Here is a 27068-nt window from a genome sequence, read left to right as displayed (position 1 = left end):
GGAGTCTGAAGCTTTGGGGGGAGGGGGACAGAGGAGACACCTTAGGAAGCCCCTCCCGTCCCGCTTCAGAAGCGGGCCCAGCCCGTGGGATGTGTGTGTACGGGAGGGAGGCAGCCCAGGGCACTGTCTGGAGTGGGGAGACCCGGGGATTGTCCGCCCGAAGGGGAGTCCAAGCCAGGCGCGGGGGGGGGGGGGCACTGGCGGAGCAGGGGCAGTTCCTCCCGGCTGGGCACCGCATGCAGGCCACGGGGGGAAGGGGCAAGTCCCAGGCCCGGCTCCACCTGCCCAGGAGCGCGAGGGCTGCCAGCCCCGGCGGCCATCGCAGGCGGGGGGCGGGAGGGGACTGACAGCCCGGGGGCCAGCGGACGCGCCGGGGTGGGGGGCGCCGGTTCTCTGCGGGGGTGCCCGGGGGAAGTCCCGGGAAAGTGCCCTGGCGGCTCCCGAGCTGCGGCGCCAGGCGAGGCGAAGCCTCCCCACCCCACGTGGTTCCGGCGGGCGGGGGCGCGGGAGCGAGGCAGCCGCCGAGGCGGCGGCGGCGGCGGCGGCATCCGCTTTAAAACCGCCCAGCCCGGCGGAGCCCGCGGCACCCCCTGGCCAGGGCGCGGCAGGCGCGGAGCCGGGGCCGCAGCGCGGAGCCGCTCCCTCCGGCCGCGGGCACCCGGGCTGGGGCAGGAACTTCCAGCCATGAGCCGCCCCCCGGGTCCCCGCCGCAGCCCCGCCGCGCTGCCCCGGCACATGTGACGCTCGCCCGGCGCCCGCAGCAGCATGGCCCGCCGGAAGATCTCCTCGGAGTCCTTCAGCTCGCTGGGCTCGGACTACCTGGAGACCAGCCCGGAGGAGGAGGGCGAATGTCCCCTGTCCAGGCTCTGCTGGAACGGCAGCCGGAGCCCGCCCGGCCCGCAGGACCCGCTCGCCGCCGCCGCCAGGAGGGCTCCGCGCCGGAGACGGGTCAACCTGGACTCGCTCGGGGAGAGCATCAGCCGCCTGACGGCTCCCACAGTACGTAGCCCGGGCGGGGGCAGGGGACGTGTCGCGCCCCGGGGCTGGCGGCTCCCCCGGGGCGAGGGGCTCCCCCAGCCGATCTCCTGCCTGCCCCTTGGTGAGGGAGGTCAGGCTGGAGCGGGGGGGGGGCCCACACTTCCCCCCCCCCCCAGCCCCGAACCCGTCCCTGCCTGGACTCCTGTCTCCTCCCCTACGGCCCCAGCCAGAATCGACCCCTGTTTCCCTTCCCCCACCCCTTGCCCGGACCCCGATAATCCTCCCTGCATCGGCATCCTGCCCCCAGAGGCCCCCCCTCGAATCTACCCCTAGAGCCCCCCCTCTGTCCGGCCCCCTATAGCCTCCCCGCATCCTCCTCCATGTGCCCCCGCAGTCCTGTCCATATACCCCACTGTGCCTGGACCCCTCTGCCCTGCCTCATGCCCTCCTCGCTGCCCCACCGACCCCCGGTAGCCCCCCAGTGCCCCTGCGCGGGAACCTAACCCCCCCCCTCCCCGACACCCCCACCCTGCCGGGCACTGCCCGGGCCTCACTGCCCGCAGCCCCGGGTCCCTCTGCGCCAGCCGGGCGCGGGGAAGGCGGGCTGAGCGCCGAGGCTCGCGGGCAGCAGCGGCCGCTCTCGTGCAGCCGGGCGGGCTCAGGTGCCTTGTCCCCCAGCCCCCTTCGGGCACGCGCCGCCCGGCGTTCTGCCGCTCCTGGAGCCACTGGGCAGGGGGTCTGCGGGACGGGGTGGGGCCCGGCAGCCGCTCGCTCTCTCCTCTCGCCCGCGGTTCCGCCGTAGACCGTGTCTAGCCCGCTTCTTGTCAGACCTTTTGAGCACCCTCGGAGGCTGCTCTTGGGCAGTGGCCCCAGACAGATACTTCTTGGCAGTGGGGGGAGGGGGGGGGGGAAATTCCAGTCGCCTCTGGCAGGGACCTGGGTCTTCCTCACCCCGGGAGTCTCCCGTCTCTCTTACCCGCACAGTGCATGAGCCGGTGTTGCTTTGAGTGGAGTCTGCCCTACCGAAGAGGCTTCTCTTGCAGCAGGTCGCAACACCTTTGGCCTGGCTGCTCCGCTGTCTCGTGGGAGGGGCAGCCAGGCCAAATTTCAGTGGCACGGCAGCCACCTGCACCAGATTGCAATGCCACTCACTGGAATGTGGCCCAGCCGAGTGAAATTTCACTGGTGTGGCAACCACGCAGCTGGTGCCCTGCTCTGGACCACTCCAGCACCAGTTGTTCTGGTTTAGAAACATCCCTACATTTAGTAGACCCCCCCCCCGCCAGCTCAGTGGCCTATGGAACTTTAAGCAAGTGCAAAAACCTTTTGGGGGTGTGCGTGTGTGGCACATTCTCCCCCCCCCCCCCAAATTGGCGCCACTGGGGGAATCTCATTTAAATAGGGGCTGTGCAGTAAGTAAAATGCCCAATGCTCCAAGAGCTGCTGCTGGGAATCTAGTTTGGCTGAGAAGAGAATGAGGAGTTATTAACCTGTGCAAGCCACTCAGCATAGATCATTTTAAAATGGGCTGTTGCTTATCTTCCTTTTCATACTTTTTCTAGTATGGGGAGGGATATGGAAAATCAACCCATGTTACCTTTAGGATGTGCTAAGCTGCAGCTGTTTTACTAGCCATAAAAATAGGGCATTTCCCAAGTAACATGAAATAGAGATTGGGAAAGATTCAGTGTCTTTGAACTATTACATAGTATAAATAGCAAACAAATACAGAATCATAATTAAAATTGCATACAATCTGTGTTTACTAGTACATAATAAAATGTTTTTTAAATAAAAAACTGAACTTGTTTTTGGTATAAGCAATGACTTAGTTATTTTGATTAAAATTAATATTTTCTTTGTTGGTAAATGTTTAACTTTCTTCCAGTTATCTTAGTTCATAGAGATTTTCATATTACTTAGCATAATTGCAGTGCCTCCTTGTCATGGAGTTTGTCTGTTTATTTTAAGCAACTTAAACCAGGTTTAAAGAACTCCTCTTGAAATCAAATGTTTATAACTGGGCTGGAAGATAAAAATACCCTCCGCTATCCTATTAGTCATGTTTGTAGTTTCAGCTTGAATTCCCTTCCTGCAAAAAGCCTGTTCAAAATAGTAAGCCTACGGTATTTTTAAAAGAAATTATTTAAAAACAAGTACTAATTATGATTGATAACTGTAACTAATTGCTGATAGTGTTTTATATTTTTCTAAAACGTTCCTACTTCACCCAAAATGTACACAGTGCTTGCGTACATATTTTTTCCTGTCCTGAATAGATGTGAACTCCTTTCACATGTAGGGTTTTTCCTTATTGAACGGGGTAAAACATTTTGAGCTTTCTGTTTTTATAAAAACAAGTTGAATGACAGATTTGCCTTGAGTTCTAGCATTCATTGAAATGGTTGCACTTTGAAGACACCAGTCTCTTAAAAATGCTGCTTTGATGATTACTTGAATAAACATGTCTACATCTGAGAATTAAGGAAGAATGTTAAAATACTGTGACCGTTAACATTAATTTTGAATTTGGATAGAATCTGCTATATACAATTCTGTTGCTTTGGAAGACTGTACAATTAGTGACACAAACTTTTCCAGTGTTAAGTTGTTATATGTAAAATATTTTTTCTCCCATATAACATGTGTATGGTGAGCTCCTGTGACCTCTAAGAACAAAATATTATATAATATATATAAGGATCAGAAAATTTCCAGCTGCAGTTGAATATTTTGTTCTTAGAGACATAAATTACTCTAACGTATTAAGGTATCAATTTCTAATTTTAACAACTAGCATGTTCATCTATAATCAGATATCTGTTGAATAATGTGGAAATCACTAAGCCTTCTTGTATTCTGTTATCCAGCATTGGAAATTATCTACCTGTCTAATATTGTATTATTGAGGCATTGAGATGCTTTGCTTGTGATGTACAGTACTTCTTTTTGTTCATTAGGACTTGGATTGGGTAGACAGAAGTAGACCAGTTGTTTAACAAGGAAGGTTTAGTGCATTACATAGTTAATAGTTTTGCAGTTTCAGTGTAGAGTTTTCTCTTACATTGATTTTTCCCTCCCCAGAGGGAATCTGATCCTATAATGCTGAAATTAATAGAAGGCATCCCACGTGGCCTATCTTGCATCATTATAAAATAATTAAATTATTTAATATAATAGTAATACAGGTGGTATAACTAGAGCAAGTTTTACCCAATATTTAAAATATTCTGAGGTAGCTCAGTATAGTATTTTTAGGTCTAGTATTACTGTTGCTGGTAACTTTTTTAGCATTTGTATTTTCACAGCTTTGACTGTTACCTTCTATAGTGGGATGCTGTAAGAGACAGTTACCATTTTACAGCTTAGTTTTAGTTAATCCATTGCATTAGTTTGAAGAATAAACACAGAATCATATAATCTAGAGTTGGGGAAGACCTGTTAAATTGTCTACTTCACCTTCCTGCCATTACAGGTTTATTCATTCCTGATTGTGCAGGTTTTGTCCAGTCTAGTTTTAATGTCCTAAGTAATTGGTCTTCCACTAGTTTCCATAGGAGATTAGTCCAAAAGCTCTTACTGATGGATTTTTTCACCTAAAATTTCCCTTTCTTAATTTCATCCAAGCATGGTACTGACAGATCTATGGTGCCTGATTCTGATTTCACTTACACTGGTGGAAATCAGGAGTAACTCCACAAAGTTAATAAAGACACAGTGGCACAAATGCTATGTAAGTGACAGGAGAATCAGGCCCAATCTCTTCTAGAAATAATTTGTCCAAGATATTATGATTTGAATTTGTTTTGTTTTTTTGTTGAAAGCCTTTTCAGTGATAACACAACAGCACAACTACAGATGTAGTGCTGTGTTCAGAAGAGTACCGGTCTTGCAGTCTGTCAAGTCACCCTTATGTTTAATACTTTACACCCAGTTTTCTTTGCCCATACACTGTTGTAAATCAGGAGTATTTATACTGAAGCTAATTGGATTACACTGATATAAAACAGGTGAGAGGAGGGCAATGTCAATTTAATTCAGGCAGTTAAATCTGAAGGATCACATATATTGGGGAAACAACCGAGTCTTCATTTCCAGAGGGAATTCTGCACTTTTCTCCGCTGTATTAAATGCTTTCAAAGTTGAAAGACACCACAGATCTTTCAATTTTTGCATTTAGTCTTAGTGTTATGCTCCACATGTTAGTGCCGAGATGGCAACGGTTCAGATGCAGAGTAGTATTTTGTAGTTTTCACTGATGGAGAAAGAATATTTGTGTGTATTGCTGAGGCATGCAGAGGAATCCCTGTTGTGATGTTGTTTCAATCAGGAGGTAGCACAGGCTACGAAGAATACAAAAATAGAGCATGAGAGCTGAGTGCAAGGGACCATCCAAGGGGAAGAGGAGCAGACAGAGAAGGAGCATCCAAGGGACAAAGGTGCTGAATGAGAGACAGAGGATCCAGGGTGCAAGAGAGAGAATCTATTGCATCTTGGAGTGAAAAAGCTGTGATGTGCAGAGCACCAGAATGAAAGAAGAGATGAAAGCATAACACACTATTATGTCCCTCCGAAACAATGCAGTTGTTGGCTCTTACCAACTCTTGTTAAATATGTAACAGATAGGGTGAGTAGAAAAGTACTTAATTGCCAAAGGAAAACGAAACGCAACTGGAAAGAAATGCATTCATGAACAACATGAACTATTTTGTGCTAAGATATACAGAGAATTGGCTACTGAATTTTGTATCACTTGTAATCTGTCAGATGTGGCTGTCTAGTTGAAGGCTGCCATTGCATAAGTATCACTTTCTGCAAAAGGTAGAAAGATTTGTTTTTTACACTTATTTTCAGTGTTCTAAAATGTAATTCAATCCATCCTACTTTGTCCAATTCTGGAGTTCTTCTTCCAAAGAACTGAAAAGAAACAATTTCTTGCACTTTCAGATCACCTGATTGAGCTCGCCTCTAAAATACCTGTTTAAAAAGTTCCCTTTTGAGGATTCTGTCTGTGTCAGATTATTAGAAAACATTTCTCATTCACCCTACAGCCACTTTATGCGGATTTGTTCATATAAAGGTGCCTTGAGGTGGCTATAAATGTAATTTACTCCTTCTTTAAGGATTCTATACCCTGTCAAGAGTAGTGTAAAGTGAACTTGATGTTAACTGAAAATAGGGCCCTTGTGCTTTAAGGTGATAAAGATGTCCTAGAATATGTGCCATGTATTTTGGTGCAGGCTGTTGAAAAGTATGGTGGTCTGAAAACAAAGTGTTCAGAGTTAGCTTATCATGGGCCCAATTCTTTTAATTGAAGTAATTGAGAGAAAGATTGGGCCCCCCTTGCACAGAGAGGTTTCTACATAGTTTGGAGAAAAGTATGCAGTGCTAAGCAACATGAGCAGATCTCTATATCCTCCCTGATGTGAGCTTTTGTGAGCAAGGGGAAAGTGGAGTGTGCAGAGGGGGAAAGAATCCAATGGCATGAGAGAGAGGTGGTCAGGCCTATCCTGCCCAAGCTGACAGTGTGCACATGGAACATTGTTATCATTTCAATATACTCCTGTTGCCACCCTGGAGTACTGCTTTACAAGCGTTCAGAAGAGCTGGCCATAGAGAAAGTAAGAATAGAGGCTGTTTGACACCCAGCCACAGACACAGCTGAAAGAAGCAGGTCCTGAATGGTTAGGAAGAATGCAGTTCCCAGGCTTGTTGTGTTGAGCAGCTGAGTGTGGAAGATGTTTACTGGGAATCAAGCTGATCAACGCAACAAGCCCTGGGCACAGTGTTTGCTGGCCATTCAGTCTGCAGAGTCCACTCCCTTCGACATATTACATATCACTGAATGATGCCTAGAAGGCGGCATGCACGTCAGCCCTTGGCTTGTCTTGGCTCTGCTCTCTTTCAACCCTCATCCATGTCCCTGTAAAGCTATAGGCAACTTTTGTTAACTCTGATGGGAGTTGTGCACCTAACTCTCTCGTTCATGGACAGAAGAGACTCCCTTTGTAGTTATCCATCTGAACTGAAATCAGTGGGATGGTTCTTTAAGTGTCCAGAAATTTGTAAAAGGATTGGAAAAGGGAGATGTTCATTCAGGGCCTGATCCAACTGTCCTTGAAATCAGTAGGATCCTTTCTCATTGGACTTGTCCATATTTTCTAAGAGTTGGCAAAAAATTCCAGAAATTCAGCACGTAAGTGGATTTGCACACTTTTTCAACAGGACCTGGTTTGTGGGAAATTAACTGAATGTACAAATGGCCATACTGGGTCAGACCAATGGTCCATCTAGCCCAGTATCTTGTCTTCTGACAGTGGCCAATGCCAGATGCTTCAAAGGGAATGAACAGAACTGGGTAATTATTGAGCGATCTATCCCCTGTCATCTACCACAGCTTCTGGCAGTCTGAGTCTTGGGGACACCCAGAGCATGGTGTTGCATCCATGACCATCTTGGCTAATAGCCATTGATGAACCTATCCTCCATGAAACTGGCATAATCGCATGTACATCTCTCTCAAATTTAAATTCTATTCTATTATGCTGCCATATTTATTGCTAAGCCTCATTTTAAAAGATTAATTTTTACATTGGGTGATGACATAAATTATGATTAATTATTACTAGAAATGATATTGTATGTTCTTCTCTTTCAGCATAGAGTTTTCTGCCTTTAAAGGGCTCTGATAAAAGACAGTTGTACTCTATCTGTCAAATAAGGTTTTATAGTATAGAAAATACAATTTATTATTCCACAGGACACTAATTCTTTGCAGCAGTTTTCACATTTGCTCCAGTTTTATCTTTTCTTGTATCCAGTATAGGGCTGAAAATAGAATTAAATAAGAAGAAAATAATTCGTCACCGATTTGAAAGTAAAATACGTGTCCACCTAAGGGGTATAGACTCACTCCCCTACAGGTGTGTAGAGTAACTCCTGTTAGTTCATTGGAAATTAGACATGCATCACTAAAAATTACTAAAAAGTAGATGAAGAATAGATGTAAAAAGTATCTTTGTTTTTTCCTCAATGATCTTGAGTTGTTAGCTGGATTTGAACCTAGACCTGCAGTATCGAAGCACAAACCTCAAACACGTGAACTAAAGGAATGATTTCTGTAGATAGTAACAATAGCAGGCTGTAGCCACTAGAAAGAGAAATTACCACATTTACACGTTTATTACACAGTGTACTGTGGACCATAATGATTCAATATTAACCCATCAGAATATCATTATGGATCAAATTTCATTGTTGCTGAGACAAGATTTCTGCCTGACTTTCTGGATGGAGAATGTACATGTCTTAAATAATAGGTAAGTTCAAACATTGTTTTTGTCACAATTGCTACCAACTTGTCTACTTGACTGGTTGGGCATCATATGGCCAGTTTTGTTGACTTCTGCACCAGAAGCAGCTATCTATTAGGAATGACTGTTTAAAGGAAAAAGTCTTATAACTGTCAATAAAACTCCGGGAGATCACTGGTGGCACTTCCAGTTGGAACACTTAGAGTTAGGAGTACACACTGTTTTGAAGAAGTAAGTGATTGTGGTAGGCTAACAAGGTTAATTTTCTTAAACTTAATATCATACCTTTTGTATAGTACCTTTCAATTTAAAGGATCCAGAAGCACTTTTTACACACAGTCGTTCCTGGGGTGGAAGACCAGTAGCCAGGCAGACAACCAGCTCACAGCAATGGTGTGCAGCAGTGGAAGTATTAATTTAAAACAGCCTGGCAAACCCTTACTAATATGAAAATCATCATGGGAAAATCTTGGGGGTTTAACATCTCATGCAAAGAATCTTCATCCATGTATACAAGTCATTATCTGCTTCTGAGGAGTGAAGGATAGTATTACCCTTGCAGAGATTTGAATCTCTGTGCCAATATTGCAAACATAATCCTTAGACCAGTTATAATAATAGCTACTATATGGGGCACAAGCAAGAAGAATGTCCCATGACTTTCTGCTTGGGATAAAAAATACAGTTTCATGAAATTCTGGGATAAGCCTAATTATCATCCTAAAGTTTTCATGTATTCAGGCTGAAATCCTGAATATCTTGTAACCACTGAAAATTTTTTCTCTTGAAGCAGAGAATAGGAGTCAGAGAACAGGAGTCAAACAGATTTTCATCTCCAGAGTGCTCTGACTCTACTTGAAGATTCAGACAGAAATGAGGCCTTGCCTATACACGGGATTTCAGCCATGGGTGACCAAACACCAGGATAGCCGCACCAGTGCGGCCCCTTAATGTAGGCAGGCAAAACTGCAATAAATGGTTTGCACTGGTTCAACTCTTCTCAATGTCAAGTTGCACTGCAGAAAATCAGATATAAAATAGAAGGGATCATTATGATCATCTAGTTTTAAGCTCATACATAAGTGTATAACAGGCTTGCCTGTCTACACTTTGGATATGCCATAATAGCTGTAACTAAACTAGGGCAAATTCCCTCATAGATGAAGTCTACGTTATTTTCCAGTGTGTTGCTTGAGAGCAGAGCTATCTTACTTCACAACGACACAATGTCAATAAGCTCTTTGTGTATCTTACAATGTTTGCAGAGAATAAAGCCCCCACCCCACTCTTATTAGTAAGTGCTGTTAAACTGTGCTTTGACTAAAATAAGTCATTCTAGTCAATTATGATTAAAATTCTTTCCTCGGGGACCTGCTTGCAAACTACAAAACTAACTTTCCAAGTTAAGGAAAAAATGAGGTGCAGTTTATCTGTAGCCCTCAAAGGGGACAAGTTACTCTGCAGCATAGCATATAAAATTGAAATGATTTCCACTCTGAAAATTTGGTATAAATTATGTTCTGAACATAAGGAATTCCTGGGGGGAGGGGAATGGACATGTACATTCCTTCATTTTTAACCTGTTACTTTAAAAGATGAACAGTTAGAATTACAAATAGATTATGTATTCTATTTTCACTTGGAGAATGTATTCCTTCCACAGCACAGAATAGAATCTCTTTTTCCAACCCATATGTGGCTGAAATTCAAAGTGGAGTAAAGTGATTCCTCCCTGCATGTATTCTAATATATAACACCCTGGGATATTTATCCTTCATTGTCAGGAAGTTAGACTAGGTGATATAATAGGCACTTTCCATTCTGAAGGTCTGCGGTTCTTCTAGTTGAAAGGCAGCTGTATGGATGCAAATTAATATTTATTTTTTCCATATTTTATTTTTTTCAAAGAGCTCACACTATAATAGCCAAGGTAAAATATTTGTGCATTCCAAAGATTTTGTTACTTATTAAATAAAAATAGTTTTTCTTTACTTTGTGTGTGCGTGTGTGTGTGCTCACAACAGTTTACACATAAAGTGCACAACAAGGGACTTTGGCTAGAAGGCCGTGTGGTCTGGAAGAATGAGGATGGGGTAGATATCAGTTAGCTCTGAGTGCTAATCCTGGCTCTGCTACTAACTCTCTGCATGGTCCTGGGCAGCTTGTTTTACCTCCCTGTAAATTCCCCTATCCTGGCTCCCCAGCCAGCCTCTTCATTGGGACCAGACTGCAGGCAGTGCTGGTTCCACATTGCTAACCCTGCTGCTTGATTTCCCAGCTGAATGCTCTTCTGGGCTTTTTTTATTATAGGTCTTCTATGATGGGGGTTTTCCCTAGAGTCCCTACTGCTAGAATAAAGAGATTGCATGAGAATCTTGGTTTACCTTTTTTTAAATGAAAGTTTCTGGCCCTTATAGTTGCAGAGAAAAGCTTGGGAATGTGAACTGAAGGGGTCAGGAAGCAGAAGACAAATATTTAAAACAAAAAAACCACGCCCAAATGTATTTTATTTACTTAAAAAAAAACCCTCATGATTTTTCAAATGTTTGAGACTGGCAATACTGGGATCCAGCCCCACATCTCTACCCTTTCCTTAGCTCCCTGTGTCCTCTCTGTCCATTCTCCTCCTGGTGCTAGGATGTGTAGGAAGGGAGCTCTATTCTACTTAACTTTATCATATCCACTGGAGAAGGATTCCCCTTATATTAGGCCATTGCAGTGCCACCAGCTGCTAAAAGTGCTTGCATGTCTTAGATCAGAGCCTCTGTCTTTCCCTGCTTTCTGCAGGTCCCCTAGATTCAGTGACTCACCCAGCTTTTCTCTCAATTCCCTGGTAGTTCTGGAATGTGGTTAAGTGCTTAGAATTGAAGGTTGCAAGGAGGGGGCCTCATTACTAGTTTGCCTCACCCTCACAGCTTTTAATAGGAACAAACTACTGGTAGGAAGAGAATGATTTGGGCAAGTTTCAGAACTACAGGATAAATACTATAGAATTCACCAGAAGTGAGAATGACTTTTCAGCCACTTTTCACTCGGAAAGAGACCAGTTGCCAAACCAGCCAAATGACAGTCATTTACAAATCTCTAATCTCTTGTGCACAGAGATTTGAAGAAAATTTATTTTGAAACATGAAATAAAAAAGAAGCATTCCTCATTAAAGCCAGATCACCAGCAGCAAACCTGTCAGTTTATATAAACATCAACCAATTGAGTGATTCAGCACTAAAAGTTTCAAGCACGTAAAACAGTGAAGCACTAAATTGGCCAAGCTCTCTGATGGTTTGGCTTTGCAATGTGCAGAACTGATATGTTTAGGAGGCAGCTTTGCAACACCTCAGGGTACAGAAGTCTAGGGGGACCTCCTGACTTGACTGAATTCCTTTAAAAAAATTGTGATAGAAGCAAAGTGGTTTCTAGTTGAGCCAATTATGCACTTCAGTGCTTAACTTTCACGCGCTTACATTTTAAGGGCTTAAGTATTAAGTGCGTGACAGTGGAACTGCTGAAGGGCTTCAGTGGCTTAGCAGAAGCCACTTAGTTTCTACAAGGAGAAATTATTAAGGACTTTAGAGGGTCAGGAAACTCTCCTGGAGTAGGGCTGGCCTTATGGGTGGGTGACTGCCCAGGGCGCCATGATTAGGGTATGTGTGTGCACTGTGGTTACGAGGTTGCAGAAGGTCCATGCCCACCTGGGAGACGGGGTAAGGGGATAAAGCGGCTGCGGGGCAGGAGCCAGGCAATCACATGCATCCCCTCTTCATCCTCCTAGTAGCATGATACCTGCAGCGCCACCCCCGCTCCACCAGCTGCTGCTTTGCCTGCTCAGCTGCCACCTGCTGCTCGGGGAGTTGCACTTAAAAGGCGCCAAAGAAAGCTTGCCCAGGGCACGGTTTTCCTTAAGGCTGGCCCTATCCAGGAGCTCTACTAAGATTCTCTGGGCAGAAGGCTGAAGGCTGCTCCCCTCTAAGTCGAAAGTCAGTACCGGGCAAATTAGTTGAAACAATAGTAAAGAATAAAATTGTCAGACACATAGACGAAGAAAAATTGTTGGGCAAAAGTCAACATGGTTTCTGTAATGGGAGATCATGTCTTACTCATCTATCAGAGTTCTTTCAGGGGGTCAACAAACATGCACAAGGGGGATCCAGTAGACATAATGTACTTAGATTTCCAGAAAGCCTTTGACAAGGTCCCTCACCAAAGGCTCCTATGTAAATTAAGTTGTCATGAGATAAGAGGGAAGATCCTTTTATGGACTGAGAACTGGTTAAAAGACAGGGAACAAAGGGTAGGAATAAATGGTAAATTTTCAGAGTGGAGAAGGATAACTAGTGGTGTTCCCCAAGGGTCAGTCCTAGGACCAATCCTATTCAACTTATTCATAAATGATCTGGAGAAAGGGGTAAACAGTGAGGGGGCAAAGTTTGCCGACTTAACTACTCAAGATAGTTAAGACCAAAGCAGACTGTGAAGAATTTCAAAAAGATCTCTCAAAACTAAGTGATTGGGCAACAAAATGGCAAATGAAATTTAATGTTGATAAATGTAAAGTAATGCACATTGAAAAAAATAACCCCAACTATACATACAGTATGATGGGGGGGCCTAATTTACCTACAACTAATCAGGAAAGAGATCTTGGAGTCATCGTGGATAATTCTCTGAAGATGTCCACGCAGTGTGCAGCGGCAGTCAAAAAAGCAAACACGATGTTAGGAATCATTAAAAAAGGATAGAGAATAAGACAGAGAATATCTTATTGCCAGTATATAAATCCATGGTATGCCTACATCTTGAATACTGTGTACAGATGTAGTCTCCTCATCTCAAAAAAAATATACTGGCATTTGAAAAGGTTCAGAGAAGGACAACTAAAATAATTAGGGGTTTGGAACCGGTGAGGAGAGATTAAAGAGGCTAGGACTTTTCAGGTTGGAAGAGAGGAGACTAAGGGGGGGATATGATCGAGGTATATAAAATCTTGAGAGGTGTGGAGAAAGTGAATATGGAAAACTTATTTACTTGTTCCCATAATATAAGAACTAAGGGCCACCAAATGAAATTAATGGGTAGAAGGTTTAAAACAAATAAAAGGAAGTTCTTCTTCACATAGCACACAGTCAACTTGTAGAACTCCTTGCTTGAGGAGGTTGTGAAGGCTAGGGCTATAACAGGATTTAAAAGAGAACTAGATAAATTCATGGAGGTTAAGTCCATTAATGGCTATTAGCCAGGATGGGTAAGGAATGGTGTCCCTAGCCGCTGTTTGTCAGATAGTGGAAGTGGATGGCTGGAGAGAGATCACTTGATCATTAACAGTTAGGTTCACTCCTATGAAGTGATTGGAATAACAGAGACTTGGTGGGATAACTCACATGACTGGAGTACTGTCATGGATGGATATAAACTGTTCAGGAAGAACAGGCAAGGTGGGGGAGTTGCATTGTATGTAAGGGAGCAGTATGACTGCTCAGAGCTCAAGTATGAAAATGCAGAAAAACCTGAGAGTCTCTGGATTAAATTTAGAAGTGTAAGCAACAAGGGGGGTGTCGTGGTGGGTATCTGCTATAGACCACCGGACCAGGGGGATGAGGTGGACGAGGCTTTCTTCTGGCAACTCACGGAAATTACTAGATTGCAGGCCCTGGTTCTCATGGGAGACTTCAATCACCCTGATATCTGCTGGGAGAGCAATACAGCGGTGCACAGACAATCCAGGAAGTTTTTGGAAATTGTAGGGGACAATTTCCTGGTGCAAGTGCCGGAGGAACCAACTAGGGGCAGAGCTCTTCCTGACCTTCTGCTCACAAACCAGGAAGAATTAGCAGGGGAAGCAAAAGTGGATGGGAACCTGGGAGGCAGTGACCATGAGATGGTCAAGTTCAGGATCCTGACACAGGGAAGAAAGGAGAGCAGCAGAATACGGACCCTGGACTTCAGAAAAGCAGACTTTGACTCCCTCAGGGAACTGATGGGCAGGATCCCCTGAGAATAATATGATGGGGAAAGGAGTCTAGGAAAGTTGGCTGTATTTTAAAGAATCCTTATTGAGGTTACAGGGACAAACTATCCCAATGTGTAGAAACAATAGCAAATATGGCAGGCGACCAGCTTGGCTTAACAGTGAAATCCTTGCTGATCTTAAACACAAAAAAGAAGCTTACAAGAAGTGGAAGATTGGACAAATGACGAGGGAAGAGTATAATAATATTGCTCGGGCATGCAGGAGTGAAATCAGGAAGGCCAAATTACACCTGGAGTTGCAGCTAGCAAGAGATGTTAAGAGTAACAAGAAGGGTTTCTTCAGGTATGTTTCAGAGTAGCAGCCGTGTTAGTCTGTATTTGCAAAAAAGAAAAAGAGTACTTGTGGCACCTGAGAGACTAACAAATTTATCTGAGCATAAGCTTTCGTGAGCTACAGCTCACTTCATCGGATGCATCGGAGGTATGTTAGCAACGAGAAGAAAGTCAAGGAAAGTGTGGGCCCCTTACTGAATGAGGGAGGCAACATAATGACAGAGGATGTGGAAAAAACTAATGTACTCAATGCTTTTTTTGCCTCTGTCTTCACGAACAAGGTCAGCTCCCAGACTACTGCACTGGGCAGCACAGCCTGGGGAGAAGGTGACCAGCCCTCTGTGGAGAAAGAAGTGGTTCGGGACTATTTAGAAAAGCTGAACGAGCAGAAGTCCATGGGGCCGGATGCACTGCGTCCGAGAGTGCTAAAGGAGTTGGCGGATGTGATTGCAGAGCCTTTGGCCATTATCTTTGAAAATTCATGGCGATCGGGGGAAGTCCCGGACAACTGGAAAAAGGCTAAGGCAAGGCAAGGCAAGGCAAGGCAAGGCAAGGCTAGCCTAGCCTAGGCAAGGCAAGGCAAGGCAAGGCTAGCCTAGGCAAGTCAAGGCAAGGCAAGGTCTTTATAAAAGAGAAAAAGGAGGATCCTGGGAACTACAGGCTAGTCAGCCTCACCTCAGTCCCTGGAAAAATCATGGAGCAGGTCCTCAAGGAATCGATTCTGAAGCACTTCGAGGAAAGGAAAGTGATCAGGAACAGTCAGCATGAATTCACCAAGGGCAAGTCATGCCTGACTAATCTAATTGCCTAATATGATGAGATAACTGGCTCTGTGGATGAGAGGAAAGCAGTGGACGTGTTGTTCCTTGACTTTAGCAAAGCTTTTGACGCGGTCTCCCACAGTATTCTTACCAGTAAGTTAAAGTAGTATGGGCTGGATGAATGGACTGTAAGGTGGATAGAAAGTTGGCTAGATTGTTGGGCTCAAAGGGTAGTGATCAATGGCTCCATGTCTAGTTGGCATCCGGTATCAAGTGGAGTGCCCTAAGGATCAGTCCTCAGGCTAGTTTTGTTCAATATCCTCATAAATGATCTGGAGGATGGTGTGTATTGCACCCTCAGCAAGTTTGCAGAAGACACTAAACTGGGAGGAGAGGTAGATACGCTGGAGAGTAGGGATAGGATACAGAGGGTCCTAGACAGATTAGATGATTGGGCCAAAAGAAATCTGATTAGATTCAACAAGAACAAGTGCAGAGTCCTGCACTTAGGACGGAAGAATCCCATGCACCGCTACAGACTAGGGACCGAATGGCTCAGCAGCAGTTCTGCAGAAAAGAACCTAGGGGTTACAGTGGACGAGAAGCTGGATATGAGTCAATAGTGTGCCGTTGTTGCCAAGAAGGTCAATGGCATTTTGGGATGTATAAGTAGGGGGCATTGCCAGCAGATCGAGGGACGTGATCTTTCCCCTCTATTCAACATTGTTGAGGCCTCATCTGGAGTACTGTGTCCAGTTTTGGGCCCCACACTACAAGAAGGATGTGGAAAAATTGGAATGAGTCCACTGGAGGGCAACAAAAATGATTAGGGGACTGGAACGCATGACTTATGAGGAGAGGTTGAGGGAACTGGGATTGTTTAGTCTGTGGAAGAGAAGAATGAGGGGGGATTTGATAGCTGCTTTCAACTACCTGAAAGGGGGTTCCAAAGAGGATGGATCTAGACTGTTCTCGGTGGTAGCAGATGACAGAACAAGGAGTAATGATCTCAAGTTGCAGTGGGGGAGGTTTAGGTGGGATATTGGGGAAAGACTTTTTCACTAGGAGGGTGGTGAAACACTGGAATGCGTTACCTAGGGAGGTGGTGGAATCTCCTTCCTTAGAAGTTTTCTAGGTCAGGCTTGACTGGGATGATTTAGTTGGGGATTGGTCCTGCTTTGAGCAGGGGGTTGGACTAGATGACTTCCTGAGGTCCCTTCCAACCCTGATATTCTATGATTCTCCCTCTGGGGTACCTTGCATTGGCCACTGTTGGCAGACAGGATACTGGGCTGGATGGACCTTTGGTCTGACCCAGTATGGTCATTCTTATGTTCTCATCTGTTACCATCCTCTAGAATTCCTAACTCTGTCGGGTCTACTTCCTTCCTAGTGTTAGTGTGTGATCTTAGGATGCATGAGAATTGGGATGTGAGTGCTACGGAGAATATTATAATGACTTTATGTAAATTGGAGAGAGTCAATTTTTTGTCAAGGTCCAAATTTCTTGGTCAAGGTCCAGACTCCAGAGAAAATAATAAAAAAACCCCAATGATAATAAGTAAATAAAAAGATTTTGGAATCTGTTCAATAGCGTGTGGGGGTCCGGTTTTGGCCCGCAGACTGTTTATTGACTGATGTAAATCCATGATGTGTCCAGGGTTGGAATAACACACACAGAAAACCAGGTACATGCCTAGGGCCAAAATTTGGTGGGTGGGGTGAAATTTATTAATTTAATTATGGATTTGCATGTAATCTGGGGGAACTTCACTCACTTAGTAAGCAGCATTGTGACCCCGTGCACCAGGTTGCAGTGCCACTCAGTCAAGTGAATTAAATTCTTTCACTTCGTGGGCAAATCCATACTAGTTGATGAGTGGGCAGAACAGGTCTCATGCACTGCTGAGACTCACTTTGCCATTCCTAACAGAGGCAAGGAGAGAGAAGGGCACTGGGTAAAGAAACTGCTTCCTTCTCCAACAAGATAGAGGCCCAGAAGTGTATACTTGCCTAGGGCCCAGTGATAGACTAATCTAGTCCTGGATGTGGCCTCCTCTGGAATACTGTGCAGTACTGATTGCTCCATCTCAAAAAAGGATATTGCAGAACTAGAGGGGGTTCAGAGAGGTTCAACAAAGATGATAGAGCCTGGAAAAAACTCTCCTATGAAGAGAGATTGAAAAGATGAGGGTTGTTTACCTCAGAAAAGAGATAAATAAGGAGAGACAAGATAAAAGTATATAAAATAGTGAATGGTCTAGATTAGGTAGATTGTGAGCTTCTGTTCTCCTTGCCTCATAGCACAAGAACAAGGGGATGTTAAATGAAATAAAAAGTGGCAAATTCAAAACTGATAAAAGAAAATATTTTTCCACCCAACATGTGATTAAACTGTAGAAATCATTGACACTAAGAAACTAAGAACTACAAGGTTCAAAAAGAGCTAGGACATGTTCAGGGGGTTGGACTAGATGACATCCTGAGGTCTCTTCCAACCCTAATCTTCTATGATTTTATGATACGGATAACAAGAATATTCAGAATTATAATAGTTAATTCCAACAAAAGCTTTGAAAGGAATGTTGGACCTTGTGCTTCAGGGCTTGAGAAAATCTCCAACTATCTAGATTAGGGTGAGACCTACTGTGGGGGGCAGATTACCCCATATCTGCCTGCTGCATGGTTCTTACACCTTCCTCAGAAGCATCCGTTTTTGGCTCCTGTCACACAGGACACTGAACTAGATGGACCTTAGGTCTGAATCCAGTGTGGCAAGTTCTGTGTGTATTTTTTTTGGTGATGGTCCTAATTTGAATGCATTTTGAAAACTTAACTATACACTGATGATTTTGTTTTGATTATATAATAAATGTGAGCGAATTACTGGTGAATAGTTAATATTATTATAGAACATATGAATGGCCATATTGGGTCAGACCCATAGTCCATCTAGCCCAGTATCCTGTCTTCTTACAGTGGCCAATGCCAGATGCTTCAAAGGGAATCAACAGAACAGGGCAATCATCAAATGATCCATCCTCTGTCATCCAGTCCCAGGATCTGGCAGTTAGAGGCTTAGGGACATTCTACATACATATAAAATAGTTATAATCATCTTCCATTTCAAAGGATGCCAATGAGCTTTAGCACTTCTCTAATAAATATGTGGTTCTATTGTGCCCTTAAGGCAAAGACTTGTATTAGGGCGGAGAAGAGGTGCATTGCCCCATAGTTAAGTACAAGCTGCACTTTACCTTAGACAGATGCAGTGCTTCCTGGAGCTCCAGAGAGCTCAGGTGGATTGTGCTTCTTGGAGATGGTGCAGTATATTCCATGTCCAGCCAGCTCTGCTGGCAAGTGCAGAAGGTAGAGGAGATCCACCCCCTCCCCGCCACTGTCCCCTTTGGAAAATATAAAACGGATGGCACTAGCGCTGAAGCTGCCATTATGGATGGCTTTTGCACATGGGCACAATGAGGGGTGTTCCTTACCCCCTCTCCTTCCATTACTTACTCTTGTGTGGGTGGGCACAGTCTGACCCATGTTTAGAATCACATTGCCCAGACATGAAATGCAGCTGCCTCTGAAGTGAAACAGCAGCTTTTTAATAGAGCATAGCAACATGGTGTAATAAATAAATCAGGAAGTGAATAATAATATGATACTTAGCATTTGTTAGTTTAATTAATTCTCACAATACTTACCTACTCCATAATGGTGTTATCAGTCATATCCAACAGAGACTACATGGAGGGATTTGTATTTAAATGGTAATTCAGAAGCAATCAAGTCATTAGTGGTCATTTCTCATTTGTGCACTAAATATATCTCACATGGATCCATATGTATTCTTTTATCTATCTGGTTTATTTCATTTATTTTGAATGCTTGCTTTGATGTGTGTATGTGTGTGTGCCCATGCTCATGTAAGGATTACAGTTTTACACAAGGGATTAATTTAGAAGATAATTTATGTTGGATTGTTTTGTTAAATTAACTTGTACTTCTTTTGATAATTTTCTTTTTCTATTACTACTTCAGAAAACTAATGCTGTTTTTCCTGATGACTTCAGTTTAAATATAAAATGTCCAGTTCATTTAAACATTTTCAGAATTTGGGGATTTAACTGTGTGACTCTATTGGTTTTAATGGGCATTTCAAGGTTTAAAATAATGGACATTTTCATAAATATAGGGGTGAATAACACTAACAGATTTTTATTCTTTGAGTAGTTTGTAGATCTCTAGCATAAACCAATAGAAATTTCTAGTGAATATAGAAAAACTTTATTTGAAATATTTTACCTTATTCTTTGTAAGTGTGGCTTTGCATATTGCATGCTATATAATTACTATCTGAACAATAAATCATCAGGTTCATGTTCTACCCTTAGCTATCCTTGCACAATTATAAACTGGTTACAATTTTCAGTTGCAATCTGGCTGCATGAAGTGAGAATTTGACTCTTGAGCGTTACCATTCATATGACAGATGAACGCATTATATAAGGTTATGTTTACAAACAATATCATAATTCTATATCCAGATCTTTTCCATCCCTGATTTCTGAGATTCGTTGATAAGTGGCTTGAGCATTGTTATAACATGATGTCAATAATTTAGGCATATAATTTGGCCTAGAGAGATGATGGCTAAAATGTGCAGAACATTCTTGCAGGGCTAGACCCTACAGGAAACCATGCAGTGTGCACTGGTGAACAGAGCGTAGGATTGGGAGCCTGCTTGTAGGGCCAAATCTTGATGTCAGCCTAGGTGAGGAGTGTGGCTTTTATCCCTCAGGAAGGGGAGGACCACAGACATTCAATAGGGGTGGAGCTAAGAGTCTGAGGTATGCAACCTTTTAATGTGAGAAAGCAGGGCCAGGAGCTCTGCTGCTTGCTCTCTGCTCTTGCAGCCCAGCCTCCCCAGCGTGCTGCCTCCAACACCTCTGGACTAGATGCAGTTTAGGAAACCAGAACTGCAGTTTAACAAGTGGAAGGTGCTGTCAGGCTGCGTTTCCACCTCACTCCAGAAAAGATTCAGGGGAGGAGGGAACAAGTTTGTAGAGGGTGTGTGGATCATACTGGGAGCAGCTGGTATGGGAGTGTGTGGAGAAGGTTAGGGGAGCTGGAGTGTAGAGAGGGCAACTGTTTGGGCCTCTTTTCTTATATCCATTTCTGCATCATGGCTGCCGGAGTGGGAAAATGTAACCCTCACCTTGCCATGGATTAGTCTGTGTGGCTGCAGAGCAGAGGAAACTTGCTGAATTTTCTGTGTGGCAGCAGCTGCCAAAGTACATTTCAAAGCTGCATTGGGCCCTTAGGACTTCAACACCTGCTATACGAACTGGGAGGAGGCTGGTTCTTGCAAGTGTGATTTGTATGGAGCGTTGCAAGAGCACATTTGAAGATGTTCTGTAGTTTTCTGAGAGAGTAAATTTAACTCCTGCTGAGAGGAGATGTAATTACCTGATGTAGAATAAAAATATCTTTAGAAGGTTGAACTGTTTTCCCATTTTATTTTACAAGTACATGCATTTCTACAGATTGAAGTTCAGAAGCACAGACAAATTCTCGTTGTTTGCTGTTTTTTTTTAAAAAGCTCTTCTGCAAATTGTGTGGGCTGCTCTTACATTCTGTGGGCCCCAAAGAGCTGGTGGGGGGAGAGGGTTATATTACAGTTTAGCTCCTTTTTATTTGTTTTATTATTTATTTAAAGGCAGGGAGCTGCCTTCCTCTCCAAACCCACTGGCAGAAGTGGAAGATAAGGCCAGCTCCAGAGTTGCTGAATTTGTATAGGGTCAACAAAATATGGGGCTGCAAGGCTGCCCTTGGTTCTGGAATGAAACACATCTAATTAAAAAGCGATTCTACCACTGCTTTCCAAGGCAGCTGGAAAGTGTTCCAAAAAGCAGGGAAATACTGGTCTCAAATTTCCCTAAGGGTCAAGTTTGTGTGATTCTGACCCTGTCTGGCCTTTGGTTATCCTGTGATCCTGCATGACACTGAGACAACAGGGAATCTTGTGTAACAGAATTGGGAACACTGAATATGGGCTCTGCTAAACTGACAGGAGAAGGTGGACAGGTGGGAACCTTAAAATATAATTGCTTAATAATCATAGTATCATAGAATATCAGGGTTGGAAGGGACCTCAGGAGGTCATCTAGTCCAACCCCCTGCTCAAAGCAGGGCCAATCCCCAACTAAATCATCCCAGCCAGGGCTTTGTCAAGCCTGACCTTAAAAACTTCTAAGGAAGGAGATTTCACCACCTCCCTAGGTAATGCATTCCAGGGCTTCACCATCCGCCTAGTGAAAAAGTTTTTCCTAATATCCAGTCTAAACCTCCCTCACTGCAACTTGAGATCATTACTCCTCATTCTGTCATCTGCTACCACTGAGAACAGTCTAGATCCATCCTATTTGGAACCCCCTTTCAGGTAATTGAAAGCAGCTATCAAATCCCCCCCTCATTCTTCTCTTCTGCAGACTAAACAATCCCAGTTCCCTCAGCCTCTCCTCATAAGTCATGTGTTCCAGTCCCCTAATCATTTTTGTTGCCCTCCGCTGGACATTTTCCAATTTTTCCACATCCTTCTTATAGCATGGGGCCCAAAACTGGACACAGTACTCCAGATGAGGCCTCACCAATGCTGAATAGAGGGGAAAGATCACGTCCCTCAATCTGCTGGCAATGCCCCTAGTTATACATCCCAAAATGCCATTGGCTGCCTTGGCAACAACAGCACATTGTTGACTCATATCCAGCTTCTCATCCACTGTAACCCCTTGGTCCTTTTCTGCAGAACTGCTGCCTAGCCATTTGGTCCCTAGACTGTAGCGGTGCATGGCATTCTTCTATCCTAAGTGCAGGACTCTGCACTTGTTCTTGTTGAACCTCATCAGATTTCTTTTGGCCCAATCCTCTAATTTGTCTAGGACTCTCTGTATCCTATCCCTACTCTCCAGCGTATCTACCTCTCCTCCCAGTTTAGTGTCACCTGCAAACTTGCTGAGGTTGCAATCCACGCCATCCTCCAGATCATTAATGAAGATATTGAACAAAACCGGCCCTAGGACCGACCCTTGGGGCACTCCACTTGATACCGGCTGCCAACTAGATATGGAGCCATTGATCACTACCCGTTGAGCCCGACAATCTAGCCAGCTTTCTATCCACCTTATAGTCTATTCATCCAGTCCATACTTCTTTAACTTGCTGGCAAGAATACTGTGGGAGACCGTGTCAAAAGCTTTGCTAAAGTCAAGGAACAACACGTCCACTGTTTTCCCCTCATCCACAGAGCTAGTTATCTCGTCATAGAAGGCAATTAGATTAGTCAGGCATGACTGATCACTTTCCTCTCCTCCACTTTCCTCTAAGTGCTTCAGAATTGATTCCTTGAGGACCTGCTCCATGATTTTTCCAGGGACTGAGGTGAGGCTGACTGGCCTGTACTTCCCAGGATTCTCCTTCTTCCCTTTTTTAAAGATGGGCACTACATTAGCCTTTTTCCAGTTGTCCAGGACCTCGTCTGGTATTTGATAAATGCCAGTCACTTTCTGGGAAGATAAAATGCTCTCATGACTTATTTGGGCAATACCAAGAAGCACTTGTCTGTAGTTGAGAACACTTCATAATAAGAGACCGTGTGGGGAGCCCTTATTACAAATATAGCACAAAAATGCCTGAAACTCCTAACAATTAGCCTTTTAAGGGCCTGATTCTGCAGGTTGTGAGTACACTTCATTCCTATTGAGTTCAGAGAGTTGAAGATTCACAACATGTCAGAGAACTGGGCCTTAATAGATGTTTACTTTATTTTGTTAAAACAATTTTTTCTGTGAGAGTTTCTACTACCATGTCTCAGATAGATTTGGAAAGATAATTCCCTTCCCTGCTGATGAAAATTGAGCATATGATATTGTCCCAAGAAAAAGCTGGTTCATTACATCTTGATGTAATAACATGTTATTGAATAGATTTTAAAGTTTAATTTAAAATGATGAGATTATTGACAGGTGATATTTTGTGGAATCTAATAATAAAGCAAGGGCCTTCTTTGTCTACCATAGTTGTGTTTCTGTTGCCTTACAGACAACATTAGCCGTGCCAGGTCGTAACATTAATTGCTGTTTAAATAATGAAATAAAGTATAAGGAAAAGAGCCATGAAATATTGATGTATTTGCAATATAAGAACAGCTTAGTAGTACTTCTGGAATAGTACCTATCCATCACAGCTGAAAACATGGCAGGTGTAAGATAAAAATGTGTTAAATTGGAAAAAACAAATAGTATATTAAGGGATAAATCAGTAGTCACCTATTCAGACATTGTGCTGCTGCTGATTTGGTGATAATTGTTGTTTTGTTTTTATTGTTATTCTGTAGCCTCAGACCATACGGCAGACTCTCCAAAGGACACTGCGGTATTATGAGCATCAAGTTATTGGGTAAGTAAACGAGACTTCAGTAGTTATTAGAAGGGTGAATAAAAGACAAGTGATAGCTGTTGAATTAATATCTTTCTGCCTTCTAAGTCATTGGCTTGGGTAACCAACTTTTCTGAATTTGTTCATAAATACTTAGGCATGTTCTTCAGTAATAATAAATTATTATACATTTTTGTGTGTGCTATTCTTCATCTCTCCTGCTGCAGTGAAATAACTACGCCCAGTCCTGCTTTCATTCAAGTCAAATGGGAGCGGGACTTGACAGAGGAGGAGTTGTACAATTTATGTCAGTGTTGGGGAACCTTTTTGTTAAAGTATGAGATTTTTCAGAATGTGCTCTTGACACAGTAAGCCAAAATGGCAGAACAGATTAATGATTGTTAATGTTTGTTTCAGTCAGACCATGGCGCATTGTGCTGAGTGCTGGACAGGCGTATTGTAAAAAGCTTACAGCCTAAGGCCCAGACCCTCCAAACAGTCACATATGTGAGTAGCTTTAAGTACATGAATAGTCATGTGGCATTACTTGCATAGGCATTTGCTAGATACTGGGCCTAAAAGACCAAGTTCTGGCTGAAACAAACGAGCAGGTGAGGGGGAGGAAGGACAGGGTAACTATGGCAAGATAATGCTAATCATTCAAGCAATTATTGCTGCCCCTTTGTTTTTTGTCTATCCCCTACCATCCCAAGTGTTGTTATTGTCACAGATACCATTCCTAATAGAGCAGGAATACACTGCCTGCAAGACTGTATCAATTAAACAACTCTGCCAAACGTAGAATAGTGTCCTTGAGTGTATTTAATTACGCAGTTGTAATGGCAACTCTTTCTTTTATTACTCAGGTTGGGTCAAAGGTATATTGAAAACACATGCCAGAGTTCTCAAACTTTGTACGCTGGAGGGAATTGTTCTTGTACATTTTGTCAAAATTCACATGACTCTCTATCCTGAGATGTGGCATTTGTAATGCTAGCGCATCTAGCATGTGCCCCAGGATAGAGGGAGTGCCATTGCTGCAGGGATCAAGTGTATCTCTTTGCTGGTAGTTATGACATCTATTATAGAGCAGATATGGATAGGCAGGGGGAAGCCTTCTGGCAAAATTATTACTTGTTTTTTTTTTTTTTGTCACTTGAAGGGATTGCTTTGAAGTCTTTCAGTAGTAGATCTCCGAGGGGTGGGGGTGGGGGAAGGTGCTACGCCTACTACTTAAGCTATGTTTTGCTTCACTTTCACAACTCTCTATATCCTCTTGCTAATCCAATATCTGCCTCTCTTCTAAGTGTACAATATAGGGCCTGTTCCTGCAATTCTTACCGTTACCAGTGGGAGTTTTGCATGTATAAGCCGGCTGGATCTCCCCGATACACTTAGCGTAAAACACAATACTCACATCAGCATAAAGAGCCAAACTTGCTCTCTGACAGAGTGAATTCCTGGGGCCTGATTCTCTGCTGCTCTGCACTTGGTATACATACACTAGTTTATAAAAAAGGAGTACTTGTGGCACCTTAGAGACTAACAAATTTATTAGAGCATAAGCTTTCGTGAGCTACAGCTCACTTCATCGGATGCATCGGAAAGCTTATGCTCTAATAAATTTGTTAGTCTCTAAGGTGCCACAAGTACTCCTTTTCTTTTTGCGAATACAGACTAACACGGCTGCTACTCTGAAACCATACACTAGTCTATGTATAACAGGTGCTAACAAAATTAGAATAGTAGAGCTTTGCACATGAGTGTGAATGACTACAAGATGCAAGTGACGGAGAATCGGGGCTATGGACTAGAGAGAGGGGAGGGAGAGAGAGTCTAGTAGCTTGAACTCAGGGCTGGGAGCCAGGAACTCCTTCATTCCAGTTCTGCCTCTGGCACTGACTCCCTCTGGTTTTGATCAAACAATTCTATGATCTTATCTTCCAAGGTGTCAAGCAGCTCACTTTGACTTCATTGGCACTTGAAGGAGCTCAGAACTTCCCAGGAGGTGCTCAACATCCAGAGCAATGGTTCTCAACTTGGGGGTACACAGAGATCTTTCAAGGGGCAGATCAACTTATCTAGATATTTGCCTAGTTTACAACAGGCTACATAAAAAGCACTAGCAAAGTCTGTACAAACTACCATTTCATACAGACAATGACTTGTTTATATTGTCTTAGAGGATGAGATCCTTTGGGCCTGCTGGGAGATAGGGAGCACTCTCTTCACCCAAGAGGGCTCAGTATTTAGTAAGATCAGACCCAAAATCCATGCCCAAATTTTGTTAGTGAAATGGAAGATAAACTTATTTAGCTATACTTCATTTTTCTTCAGTGGCTTGATTAACATTTGTGGTTTGCAGTGTTATAGCCATTTTGGTCCCAGGATATTAGAGAGACAAATTTGGACCAACTTTGTTGGTGAAAGAGACAAGCTTTCAAGCTACACAGAGTTGTTCTTCAGGTTTGGGGACGGTACTAAGATTGGTCTACACCAGGAAATTAGGTCGGAATAACTACATCAGTCAGAGGTGTGAAAATCCACACCCCTGAGTGATGCAGTTCAACCAGTTTAATCCCTGGTGTAGACAGTGCTAGGTCGACAGGAGAATCCTTCCATCGACCTATCCACCTCTTGGGGAGGTGGATTACTATGCCAGTGGGACAACCCCTCCTATTCGTATTGGTTGTGTCTTCACTGAAGTGTTACAGCATGCAGCATTTTAAGTGTCAGAGTGTCACAGCTAAATAGGAGGTGGAATAGATTGTTTAGCATAAGGAGTTATCACATATTTTAAGGGACTATTCAAGGTGAAGTGGTCCTTTAACATCTCTGCAGCTATAGGGCAAAAAAAGAGAGGTTAGTGGATTACAGAATGTTGTAATAAGCCATAAATAGAGTGTCTTTATTAAGACCAGGATTTTTATGCTTCAGTAACAACTATGTGGATGAACTCAGACAATCACTACACTTTCGAATGAACTCACACAGAATAATGATAAAAGACAAAAATACCATATCACTCGTGAGCGAACACTTTTCACAAAATGATCACTCTCAGTCCTTGTCCTCAAAGGAAACCTGCACAACATCTTCAAAAGATGAGCCTGGGAGCTTAAATTCATAATTTTGCTAGACACTAAAAATTATGGTGTTAAGAAAGACACTGAATTTATGGCTTATTACAACAATCTTTAGGTTTAATGTACAATTACTAAGAAAAGCACCCTAATGGGGATGACATGTAAAGGAAGAGAGATTTGCCCACTACTTAGC

At 43.5% G+C, this 27068-nt stretch overlaps 1 protein-coding gene across 1 annotated transcript in view; it reads left to right on the top strand.

The window, feature by feature from the left end:
* Positions 1–539: 539 nt before the first annotated feature.
* Positions 540–27068, top strand: part of GUCY1A2 (guanylate cyclase 1 soluble subunit alpha 2) — a 302125-nt gene continuing 275596 nt past the window's right edge. The window contains exons 1-2 of the mRNA XM_038422765.2: positions 540–999; positions 23749–23810. Of these exons, the coding sequence (XP_038278693.1) occupies positions 766–999; positions 23749–23810 (296 nt within the window). The 5' untranslated portion in view covers positions 540–765. The remainder of the gene's footprint in view (positions 1000–23748; positions 23811–27068) is intronic.

Source organism: Dermochelys coriacea, chromosome 1 (assembly GCF_009764565.3).
Source record: "Dermochelys coriacea isolate rDerCor1 chromosome 1, rDerCor1.pri.v4, whole genome shotgun sequence".
Taxonomy (NCBI): Eukaryota; Metazoa; Chordata; order Testudines; family Dermochelyidae; genus Dermochelys; species Dermochelys coriacea.
Note: the sequence above shows the minus strand (reverse complement) of the source record. Positions and strands in the feature narration are given on the sequence as shown.